Here is a 12,459-nt window from a genome sequence, read left to right as displayed (position 1 = left end):
AGCGCCTGGCTGGATTCTCCTCTGTCCATGGGAGGTGAAGAGTCAGCTGACACCTCTCCCATTCCAGCTGGGTCAGCAAGCCCAAATTAGGAAGAAGCTACCAAACTCCAAGAGAGCAGAGTCCATGCCCTGGCACTGAGGTGGCATTGGTAAGATAAGCCCCAGGAAGGGAGGGTGGAGGTGGAGGTGAAGGAAGCAGAGACACCAGGAATGGACCAGGCTGGCCTCAGACGGCTGCAGGGACCTCACCTCCTCTATCGGTGGGATCTCTTGGCCAGGGTGGTGGTAGAGATGATCTTGCTGCTGGAACTGCCGCTGACACCAACACTACCACCAAACCCAAAAGCACTTCCGGAGCCAGAACCCAGGCCAAATCCGGAGCAGCTTCCTAACCCTCCACCAATGCCTCCTGCACTGGCAGCACCCCCAACTACAGCTGCGGGAGAAAGACAAGGACATGGTCGTTCCAACAGTGCTGGAAACCAGGAATCTCACCCCAAACCGGGGTGAACAAATGGCCACAGCGGGGGCAGATGGTACTTACAGATGCTCACGGCACTCTGGCATTCTCCAGACATTCTGTGGGTAACAGAAAGAGCAGTGAACCTCAGCAAACCTGGAGCCACACTTCGCTCAACAAGCAGGTATCAAGCACCCTCCCATCCTTCAGTGGCCAGATTTGAGGCCTGAATGTGAACCTGTTATATAACACCGTCTTGATTCATAACACACCAGCACAGAAGCAAGTGGTCCAGCAGAGGTGTCCCGGACTGGCCATGGCTCTGGACCCTCTCCCTTCCTCCTGTTCCCACCCTGCCTCAGCCCCCCTCACCGGCACTCCTCGCCCTCCAGCAGCTTGCGGTAGGTGGCGATCTCAATGTCCAAGGCCAGCTTCACACTCATGAGCTCTTGGTACTCTTGCAGCATCCGGGCCAGCTCCTCCTTGGCCTTCCGCAGGGCGACCTCCATCTCTGTGCGCTTGCTGTAGGCATCTTTCAGGGCCACCTCCCCACGCTGCTCTGCATCAGCCATGGATGCCTGCAGAGTCTGGCACTGCAGACAGGGGCACGGGACGGGCAATCACCAGTGTCCTGCTGTCAAGACCTCTAAATCTGTCCCCTCTCCTGTAGCAGCTTTGCTTGGGTTAGGATGTCAGGATTCTGTCTGTCCTTCTCCCCACCTTCCCTGACTCTTATGTATTTTATTCACTCCAGCTAGGGTCCACCAATGCCCCCACCAGACTGATTAGATAAAATGAGCAAAACCAATGAAAAAGAGCCAGGAGAACTTATTTGCTGAGGTTATCATGTCATGTTAACTAGGATATTGCTGAAAAGATCTGGGTATGACTTATACAAAGAGCTACAAATCCCCCGCAGACTAGCTCAAGACCTTCTGGTCTGATGCCTTATCTGCTTGTCTACTGTGGAGGCATCTGCCTCAGGCCCCTGGCCCTGTACCGAGGCCGGGTAGAGGTGACACATACTTGCTTCTTGACAGTCTCGATCTCAGCCTGCAGCCTCTGGATCATCCTGTTAAGCTCTGAAATCTCATTCTTGGTGCTCTTCAGGCTGTCACCGTGTTGTTCGACTGAGGCCTGGAGCTGCTGGACCTGAGACCCAGGAGACACAGGGAATCAGGGGTCAGGGGTGTTTGGATAGAGTCTATTCTCAAGCGGACTCAGCAAGAATAGCCACAGGTGGCAGGAATAATACAAAATGTCATGCTATCTCCAGGCAGACCAGGATCAGTGCCACCCAGAAGAACCAGTTTTACCCCTCACTTCTCTTGGGCTTGAGCTGATGCCCATCTGCTCACAGACATCAAAAGCAGAGCCCCAGAAGCCACTCTTGGCCCCTGAGAGACCCCCGACACCCACCTTGGTCTGGTACAAGGCCTCGGCCTCGGCCTTGCTCCTCTGGGCGATGTCCTCGTACTGGGCCTTGACCTCGGCGATGATGCCGTCCAGGTCCAAGTTGCGGTTATTGTCCATGGACAGGACCACAGACATGTCACTGACGTGGGTCTGCATCTGGGACAGCTCCTGCAGGGAAAATGTCTCACATCAGGCCTCCTGGAGAGTCTTCCCTAATCTCTGACACCAGAGACCTGCCATCACCATGGAAATGGCCATGCCACAGGCTCAGATGGAAGCCAACCTGGCATTCCCAAAGCATACAGAGAAGGATGAGGGGTAAATTTCTATGTAGAAGTCATGTGGTTGGTGATATCTCAAGTCAGAAAAACAATGCTTGTAGTCTCTACTGCTCCCTAAGCTCCTCCAGGTCAGGGGGCCCTGAGTATGTTACATGGAAGGGAAGGGAATGGATCTATTTCACCAGAGAAATGCTAGACAGCAATAACTTCTATCCCATGCAATCTTTAGACATAATCTTCTAAGACAACCTCTGGTTTTGAGACCTCTCAGTTGAATCTCTCACTTCAACCCTTTCTATCCATGACCTTGCTGAGAGCCCACGGCCCTGAAGTAAGGGAGCTGGAGTCCTTTCAACGAACTGTCAATTCCGACCAGCAGCCTCACAGATGGAGGAGTCCCTTCCCTGAATGTGGGGGTGGGGATGGGGGAATGGAGTCCTCACCGCAGCATAGAGGACCCTCAGGAAGTTGATCTCATCATTACGGGCCTCCACTTTGGCCTCCAACTCCGCCTTGTTCATGTAGGTTGCGTCCACGTCCTGCAGAGGAAGGGGGAGGATAAGAGACAAGGTACAGGCATTCCAACAGTGGGCAGAGAGTGTTATGTGACACACAAGGTAGCACCAGGTGAGGTGGCTGGGGACTAATCATTTGGCCTATTCCGCCCCTAAAGCCACCTGCAGACATGGAAGTTAATTATCCAAATGGGCTTTTTTATCACAGCCTTAATTCATAGTTCAGTGAGATCTGGATAGTACCAAGTGGGGTGGAGATGAGAGGGATGGACCGAACCCATGATTCAAGCCAAAGGCCACTCCCAAGGGAAGTGGGAGCACATCCCTACCCGCCTTCAACCCTTACCTTCTTTAAGACCACAAAGTCATTTTCAGCAGCTGTACGTTTGTTGATCTCATCTTCATACCTGGGGATGGGAAGATGCAAAAAAAAAAAAAAAAAAACAAGGGCTTCCCTGGTGGCGCAGTGGTTGAGAGTCCGCCTGCCGATGCAGGGGACACAGGTTTGTGCCCCGGTCTGGGAAGATCCCACATGCCGTGGAGCAGCTGGGCCCGTGAGCCATGGCCGCTGAGCCTGCGTGTCCGGAGCCCGTGCTCCGCAACGGGAGAGGCCACAACAGTGAGAGGCCCGGGTACCGCAAAAAAAAACAAACAAAAAAAACCCAAAAGCCCCACAGTGAGCTATTGTTTCCACTCTCTCCTGCTGGTTTTCAGACATCTAACTACCTGGAAAAATCCATCTAATTGGCTACATTTTCCCACGTTCATACAGATATTCATTCCACCTACATTTACTGAGTCATTACAGCATATGAGGTACCAGTCTAGACCCTAGTTTACTCAGAGAAGTGAAAAACAAATTTTAAAAAGACTGTTTGCAAGAGATAAGATGTGAGGAGGAGAACCAGCAATGATCTGGTTGACTTTATTTCCATAGAGGGGCTGTCCTTTGGCCATTGGGTGGATTAAATTCTCAGGAGGGTTGCCAATACTCCAGTTCTTTTTCTTTGGTGTGAGAGTGAATTGAGAGAGGGAGCTGGTATTTTTCTCAGCTCCATCCCATAATGAGCATAATAAGAGTTACTCTGCATTCAATGTTCATTTTATGTCCGGCACTATGCTACTAGCTCTCTCTATCTCATTTAATTCTCACAACCTATAAAGTAGAACTATTATCCCCATTTTAAAGATGATGAAAACTAAGGTTCAGAGAAGGTTAAGCGAGTCACCCAAGATCACAGAGCTAGTAAGTGAAGGAATCAGTACGCCAAGCAAGTCCACCTATCTCTACAGCCTATATTCTTCTAACCCTGCTGTATTATTTTCCATCTGTTTGGTTTTTTATCTTATTTGTATATGGCAAGCCCAGCTCTCTGAATACATCACTCATTTTCTGTTTGGGGCAACTTAGGGTTACTAGACCTCACCCCATTAAAAAAGTGACCATGTAGAAGCATGGGAACAGACTGGAGGTCCTCCCTGACCCTTTGGGGTCTCTTCAGAGCCTGAGATTCTAAATGATGAAGAGGAGCCCGGGGGGCCTGGGGCATGGCTGGGCAGATTGTCACATCCCCTCCCCAAATACTTGGCCTTGAAGTCCTCCACGCTGTCCTGCATGATTTTCAGCTCAAACTGCAGGCGTCCTTTGTTGTTGGTCAAGGTATCCAGCTGCTTCCTCAGGGCACTGAGGTAGGCCTCAAAGAAGGGATCGAGGTTTTTGCTGGATGTGGTTGTCGCCTGCTGCTGAAGGAGGTTCCACTTGGTCTCTAGAACCTTGTTCTGCTGCTCTAAGAACCGCACCTGTATTTAACACAGGGACCAACCGACAGATGAGGGCCTGAATCTCTGGCAGGAGGTCTGGCCAACACCATCCCCGTCAATCCAAGCTAACCAGCGAGCCCAAGAGCCATCCGAGTAGGGCCACCACGTTGCAACTCCAGGCATTATCTGCTGGGGTCAACATGGCGGCCCCGCTCCATAGCAGCAAGTGGGCCACGTGTGTTGGGAAAAGCAGAGCAGAGCCCAAGCATCGGGGCCTGACTGTGCAGCAAGAACAACGTCCCGACCACAGGGATCCAGAGCTACTGAGAAGGGAGGAGCTGCTGAGAATACTGAACTTCTATGAAATAATAAAATAAAACAAACTTAGGAGATACAACCACAGCCTAAGGGCTCTTGCATCCAAAGCGATCCTGACCCAAGGCAAAGGAATGATAAATTCACTGAAGATGTTTTAAACAAGCTTTCTTATAAATGGACCTGGTGTGTCCCTGTGAACCTGTGCACGACTGAGTATAAATATTTAAGATCAGGCCCTGGACATATTCTGAGTCTCATAGACTCACTGCTGCAAAAGGACTTCCCTGAACTTTCCCTCTAGGAAGAGATCTAGCCAGATAAACCAGGGTTTGGCATGATATTTCCACTTTAGGTGCTTCGGAATTGTAAGAAAAGCAGCTAAGGGTGACTGATCACAGTTTGAACTTAAACTGATGATGGGAGATTAGACAAGGAAGCACCCAACCCTTGGTCTTACTTTCACATCTATAGGTCCTAGAGTCACAATAAAGCCCTTTTAAGCTGCTATGGGTTAATTCAAACTAGCAAGAAGAGCAAATATTCTCACTCGATCTACTCCAAGATTGTTCATTCTTGCCCCATTCATCTAAGAGAAATAAGACTTCGATGCACAGAGAACCAGGGCAGCCTGGGCCAAACGTGCTACAGCCATCTATTCAGTCATTCATCTTTGGATTAATGACTCTCTGGAACTAATCTCTTTGTTATCATCCATCATACAGAAGCACAGCGTACAGCAGAAAAGACTTGAACCTCCAGACCTTGCATGGAGTAGGGAAGTGGACTACAAAAAAGAAAATCAGAGAGCCAACCCCTATCCTCTTCAAACAGACCCAGAAATGAGCAGTTTTGCCCAGAATCAGGAGGATGAACACAATGACCTTCCAAGGTCCTACCAGAAACTCTAATCTGCCATTAGAGTCAGTCCCTTTCTCATTTGGGAAACCAGCCTGGTTTTCTTCTGCTCTGACAACAGAAGTGCCAGTCGTTAAGCTATTATATTAACTATAATTAATTAACTATTAAATTATTAGCCATATTATTTATGAAACCAAAATCTGAGAAGAAGCAGGGAAACAAGGAACCCACTTTATAGCTGGGGTGACTGGACCCAGAAAAGTTGAATGATTTGCCCAGTAACACATAGCACGTCAGGAAATCCAAGTATTGAACTGCGTTGAGCAGCCTGTTTTCCCACCAGTCATAGGACAAAAGAGAAAGAGTAATGACTCTTCTTAACCGGGTGGGAAACAGCGGCCCAGAGAAGTTCACAGTTTTCCCAAGTCCGCAGCAGGCTCAGGTCCGAGATGCCAGGACTCAGAAACCCTGGCTTCTACCACCTTATCTGACCAAGGGGCCGGCTCACCTTGTCAATGAAGGAGGCGAACCTGTCGTTGAGGGTCTTGATCTGCTCCCGTTCCTCGGTCCGGACCTTCTGGATCTCAGGGTCAATCTCCATGTGGAGTGGCGTCAGCAAGCTCTGATTGATGGTGACCTCCTGAATCCCTCCAGCAGGGCAGACAGGGAAGCCAGCACCACCCCGTCCACCAAAGGAGCCCCCGAATCCAAGGCCAAAGCAGCCAGCCCCCAAACCTCCAGCAGCCCCAAACCCAGCGCCTCGCCAGCACCCAGCCGTGCCGATGGAGATGCTCTTGTTTCCCCCGAGGTTGCAAAGGCTTCTGCTACTGAAGCCCCCGGAGCAGGATCCTGTGCCCCCAGACATGGAGATCGAGCTGAAAGCAAGCTTCTTGCCTCCACCTACGATGGCTGAGCCACAGCTAAAGCCCTGGGGCCCGCCTCGGACACACTGCTGTCTGATGAGCATGGCTGGAGAGAGAGGAACACGCTCCGAGTTGTCAGAGAGAAGCGAGAAGGGCCAGGCCACTGACTGCCACAGCCGTAGCCTGGGTCTCTTATATGTGCAGGAGAGCAGGGCTTGGTTGCAGGGGCATAAAGGGAAAAATCTGAAACACCTCTGGGCTTGGCCTTTGGCACTGGCCCATCCTTCTTACACCTGCTGAACATGTCACAAACACACCTACAGAAGTCATTTGGAGGGCATGCTCTCCGCCGGGAGAAGCTGAACCGGTGATGCAGGGCCTCCTGGGTCACAGGCCCCCCCACCCACTGTACTCCCATCTCACCAGCCTCCAGGGGCCTCCCTGCTCCAGACAAGACAACCCATCGCTCTGTCGCTCACTCCACAGAATTTGGAAATTGCAGGCCTGACTTCACATGCATGCTCTGCAAACCTGAAGCAAGTCATTCTCTGGGGCTCAGTTGCTTCACCCATAAATTGGAAATACTACAAATATTCTCCTCCACCTCTGTCAAGATCCTGAGATTAAGAAGAATGAGTGCTTTGTAAACCGTCAGAGGCTGCACGGTTATTTGTCACTTTCATCACTCTTCTTCCATGTGCACTTGGCCCTGTGTAGTCGTACAAAAGGGGAAATCCATATTCCAGCCTTCTAGCCTTCCAAGCCTAGATCAAGACTCACCTCGACTTTACACACAGTTATTGAGAACCTACTATGTGCCAGGCATGGAGCTGGGGACAGAAGAAAGTTGACTCTGCCTTGGGCCGTCAAGACTCGCATTCCTTCTCGGGGCTTCCAGTCTGGGTTGGCAGGATTCTAGGTCAGCGTTCTCCAGGCTGGGTCCTTATTGTGCGCGCCATGCTACTCAGTTTGCTGCCCAGTTGTTTTCTTGGCTCCACCGGAACAGGCCATGTCCTGTTTTCCCATGATGGTCCCGGCATTCAGGGTAGGAGCTTGGAACTTTTTGTTCCAAGGTGCTGGGGACCCCTTTGGCAGAATGGTGAAACCTATGAACCTCTGCCCAGAGCAATGTTTTCAAATACAAAACCCTAGTTTTAAGCTCGAACTTAAATTCTTCCCCACTGAGTGCAACAGATCTGTCTTCAAATCCCACCTGTTGCCACTAACTGGCTGGGCAGTCTTGGGCAGGTCACCTAACCTCTCTGAACCCATTCAACCCATCCTCTCATCTACCATATGGGACGCCTGCCTCATAGATCGTGAGATGATGTATCTACAGTGCCTGGTATGTAGTAGGTCGGTAGGCATTCATTCTTATCCTGCCTGGGCTTTGCCATTGCCACTTCTGAGGAGAGATTAGATGAAACCTCATCCCTCTTCTCAATCCCTAATGAGACTGCTATTCTGAATCTGGGGAACAGCAGTGATGAGGGCCTACATAATTCCCACAGGCCTGAGCTGACCCTGACCGAATGAAAGCTGGCCACCCCAAAAATGATCAAGCCATCCCGTGCAAAGAGAGAGAGCAGGGCAGGCCCATGGGGTGAGAAGAGGGTGGTCAGTGGATGCAGGTCTTGGGGATCGGGCTGCAGGGGAGGCTGGACTGGCTGGGAGCTCTCTCCTCTGGCCAGCTCCTCTCTCCCCACCTCTACCCTCATTGCCTCTCCCTGCTCTCCTCTTCCCTCTACCTCTGAGCCGCACCCCACCGTCTGTCCCCATCTACTTCAGCCTTTGCTGGGCTCTCCCTGCCCCTGCCTAGGTGGCCTCTAAGTAAATGGAGAGTGGGTGGAAGTGCTGTGGCAGGGAGGACAGGAGACCCCCTGGGCCCCATCAAATGTCCATGGGAGAGAGCCCAAGGGATGGTCCGTCCACCTGTAGTAAGTGAGCATTCTAGAGCCAGGACTATCTCCTACGAGGGACAAGGTTGAACATCCTCTCATCCTTTCAATGAGTATTTATTGAATGCCAACTTCATGCCAGGCACTGTACTGAATGCTCTATATACATGTGGTCATGTAATCTTCCTAAAAGCTCTCTGCAGTCAGTATCACAACCGTGTTTACAAATGATGACTTGGAAGCCCCGGGGAGGAGAAGTAGCCCCCCGGGGTCACACAGTAGCATGTGGTGGAGCCGGGACCCGAACCCACATCAGTCTGCTCGCAAAGGCTCTGCCCTCCCTGGGGGTTGATGAGGACTTTCATGGGCTAGGAGGAGGGTTTGCATCTGCAGGGTGCAGCCCCAAGGCATCTCGTGATGTGTCCATTGTGTCTTGTAGTCTATAGCTGTGACACCCCAATACTAGGAGAAAATGCTGTGTCCTTAAGTTGTGTCCAGTGCCTAAAACAGAAAGCCAGCGGGGGTGGAAGGGACTTTAAGGGAACTAATCTATAATATACAATCAATCTTACTTTGTGCCTGTGGGGCACCCAAACCAAGGATCCCCAATTGATGTACTTCTCATCAAGCTAACCCTAAGTCGAGGCAGACGCCATCCCTGAGATAAAAATTTAGATGAGGGAAAGCCCGCCTTGCTTTCCATGTAGAAGGAACTCTCATATAGAGCTGCCGTCACGTGCTGGACACTGGGTGCTTTTCAGGTAGGGGTTCCCTTCCTCACAACAACCCTGCAAAAAAGAGGAGTTTTTATGCTCAGTTTAGAGCTACAGCCGCTGAGGCTCAGAGAGGTTATGTAACTTGCCTGAGATCACATACCTAGGAAGTGGTGGAGGTAGGAGGCCAGTCCTGTCTGTCTAACGTCAAAGCTTGTGACCTTAACCTCTGCACCACAATGCTGTATATCAGAATCTGCAGGAAAAACAACTATACAGCAACTTAGAGTAGCCACGGGGTCTCGGCCAGCACTCTGCTTGTTCTGTCCTTGCTTTTGCCACAGGACTGGTTGTTTGGATCATGTGGCCCTGTCCTTACAAGTATCCAATAATATAGGACACTGTCCTGAGGGGCCAATTCTGTGTCCTCCAACTAACTGAGTCCAAGTTAACTAAATGACAAATCCTATAATAAACCCAAACCAAACAGGAAGAAAGCTCTGGACTAGAGCCATATTCTGTGGCTCTATCATGAAGTCAGAATTGCCAGAAGTTCACAAAATCCTCAAACGGCAGCCTGAGAAACTGAAGGCAGGCATGCCTTCAGTGTGCAAGACAGCGTTGACCCTCGAGGCAGAGAGGCAAAGAAGAGTTTCCATCCCTGAGAAAGGGAAGGTTTCCTCCTGCAGCTCCTGGGCCAGCTCCTGGTGACTCCCCCTGGCAGTGACAGCTAAAAGCAGGTTTCCACTCCACCTCCACAGTTCCACTCTTAACCTCTGTGACCCTTCCTCAACTGGCAGCCGTTCCCCGTCTTGTCAAAGAAGGATGAGCAGCTGACAGGGGTGTGGAGCGGAGTGGAGGGTGTGTTTGCCTAGGGTTTTCTGGGTCAGGGAGGCAAGCCCTTGCATTCAGTCCTGGGATTACAGGGATCCCAAGTCTTTTAGCCCCAAACCTGGTGTGTGGTGTGGGAAAGCACCTCCGCCCGTCCTGACCAGGTTGTGCTCTCACCCCGTTCAGTCAACCAGCCTCAGCAGCCCCAGAGTCACTCTGTGGGGAGCCAGAGCCAACTTGGGGATCAGAGACTCTGCAGAAGAGGACCAGTCAGCATTTCAGCAAGGGGACAGTGAGGGCAGAGAGAGGGTGGGGAGCCCTTAGAATCGGGAAGGGGGAGTCTGTACACAAGGTCCCCCCTTTCCCAGGGGTAGAGAGCATTCTTGGTCTCTCCCCACTTCCCAGGCATGTGTCAGCAGGGGTTACCCAACATGTTTTGAAAGCAAAACCATTCTTGTCAACCAAAACATATGCACACGGGCTTCCCTGGTGGCGCAGTGGTTGAGAGTCCGCCTGCCGATGCAGGGAACACGGGTTCGTGCCCCGGTCCGGGAAGATCCCACATGCCGCTGAGCGCCTGGGCCCGTGAGCCATGGCCGCTGAGCCTGCGCGTCCGGAGCCTGTGCTCCGCAACGGGAGAGGCCACAACAGTGAGAGGCCTGCGTACCGCAAAAAAAAACAAACAGAGCATAAAATAACTGAAGTGAAAAATACACTAGAAGGAATCAATAGCAGAATAAATGAGGCAGAAGAACAGAAAAAAAAATTGCTGACCCACCGTCCCAGAACTGAGCCATCACTTCCACTAACCTTTGTCCCCGAGGCTATAATCACTTTCTCAGCTCCCTTATCTCTCCCCACGGAGCATGGGAGGGGGAGACAGTGGCAACTGGGGAAGGGAGTGATGTCAGCCATCTGAGTCAGGCGCAGCCAGGATGGTGGCAGTAGAGTCAGCTGCAAACACACACTCCCCCTCTCCCCAGAGACTGACATCCTCCAGTATTTACCTGGAGCTCTGTGCCAGGCTTTGTGCCGGGAGCTGGTAACAGGCGCTCAGGCAGCCCAGGGCCCACTCTAACCGTTATTGCTTGGAGACAGTCTCACCAGTCCCAGCCCAGACAGCATGGAGCCACTGTGCCTCCTCCAGTCCAACTCTCCACTCATCTCTATACAGGACACCCAAACTCAGACCTTCTTAGTGTAGGAGGTGTGGTTCCCTCCCCACCTCTGCTGCTTGGACCAAGGGCTTCCATCTCTGAGACCTTCCCCTGTCCAGAGGCTCTCCCTGCACAGGACGCAAGGACAGAGGGGACAGAGCGCTGCTGCCGCTATGGAAAGGATGAGGGGAGACAGCCTATGGCATCAACCAGGCACCCAACGTGAGTCAGGCTGAGCAATAGGAAAGATGCAGAGGTGAAGAAAACAGCCACTGCCCTTGAGGAGCCTCATCCAGGGCAGCGCTTTCTCATCTAGTAGGAATAATTATAGTTGGCATTTATTGAGCACTTACTTTCCATGCAATAATGCGTCCAATCCCTATGCTGGGGATGCTCCGTTTGCGTCCTTTCTGCCCCAGATCCATTCCCTGACCTCCTTAACCCCTGCAGGCTGCTCCCTGCCTCTCTGGCTTCCGGAGGAGGGGGTTGGCCAAGGAGGGGACACTAGCAGGAGATCTGAGAGAGAGGTGGCTATTTCCTCCTGCCCCCTCCCTGCTCCAGAGGTGGCTGCCTTCCTCTGTGATTACAGCTTCTTCCCATCCCCGTACCCCTATGACCCAATCAGTCATCCATTCTTCCTCTTGTCTCTTCAGCTCTACTCAGAGCCACCATCTCGTCCTGATTTTCCTGGGACTGTCCTGCTTTAGCACTGAAAGTCCCACACCCCAGAAAACCCCTGGGCCCTGGACACCCCTGCTCAGGGGGAGTGGGGGGATGGGGTGGGTGGCAATGGCTTCCCACAACTGCCTGCCTCTGGCCTCTCCGTCCTGTGTTTGTGCCCTTAGCCACATCCACACCTCTGTAAGGAATCCTTTCATTAAAGTCCATTTAGTTGAACTATCTTGGGTAAATTGGTTTCCTTCTGGGACCCTGAATGGTCCCATCCCCACACAGCCCGGTGAGGTAGGTATTATTATTACTACAATCTTTTCACAGGTGAGGAAACTGCGGCACAAAGAGGTCAAGTACTTGGTCAAAGTCACACCACCAGTAAATAGCAGAGCCAGGATTCAAGCCCAGGAATTCTAGCTCCAGGGCCATGTGCTTACCCACTCATGTCTCCCTCATAGAAGGCAAAGGCTGAAAAGCTCCTTCTTAGATACTTTTGATGGAGAGAACTGTGGGTCTGAGAAAAGGGCTGGCCTCCCCATAAAGGAGAGGGCAATGGCGTGACCTCCTGCAGCTCAGGCCATGGAGTTGGGAGTTGACCAGGTGGAGACAGGGAAGAGGGAAGGAGCAGTGCAGGAGCTGATGGGCTGCTGGAGAATGAGAAGGTGACCCTCCCGCCCTCTTAGCACCTGGCCCTGATGCCCACACTCTTGGCTTCA

General features: G+C 51.8%; 1 protein-coding gene across 1 annotated transcript; it reads right to left on the bottom strand.

The window, feature by feature from the left end:
• Positions 1-254: 254 nt before the first annotated feature.
• KRT4 (keratin 4) lies at positions 255-6,585 on the bottom strand. The gene is made up of 9 exons (XM_065887890.1): positions 6,118-6,585; positions 4,258-4,472; positions 3,019-3,079; positions 2,601-2,696; positions 1,880-2,044; positions 1,487-1,612; positions 833-1,053; positions 545-579; positions 255-436 (listed from the first exon to the last, which is right to left on the bottom strand). Exons 1-9 carry the CDS (start codon positions 6,574-6,576, stop codon positions 255-257), a joined length of 1,560 nt encoding a protein of 519 aa, XP_065743962.1. The 5' UTR covers positions 6,577-6,585.
• Between the last annotated feature and the right edge of the window lie 5,874 nt (positions 6,586-12,459).

The sequence above is a fragment of the Phocoena phocoena genome, chromosome 11 (genome assembly GCF_963924675.1).
Source record: "Phocoena phocoena chromosome 11, mPhoPho1.1, whole genome shotgun sequence".
NCBI classification, from domain to species: domain Eukaryota; kingdom Metazoa; phylum Chordata; class Mammalia; order Artiodactyla; family Phocoenidae; genus Phocoena; species Phocoena phocoena.
This window is presented reverse-complemented; position numbering and strand designations above follow the sequence as displayed.

What these genes read in the sequence shown, in the direction of transcription:
- KRT4 (XM_065887890.1), bottom strand. Translation starts at nt 6,576, where the DNA reads ATGCTCATCAGACAGCAGTGTGTCCGAGGCGGGCCCCAGGGCTTTAGC. An exon ending in TCGCCTCCTTCATTGACAAG is followed by an intron (nt 4,473 to 6,117) that starts GTGAGCCGGCCC and finishes TGTTAAATACAG; the next exon opens with GTGCGGTTCTTAGAGCAGCA. An exon ending in TGAGGGTCCTCTATGCTGCG is followed by an intron (nt 2,045 to 2,600) that starts GTGAGGACTCCA and finishes TTTTCCCTGCAG; the next exon opens with GAGCTGTCCCAGATGCAGAC.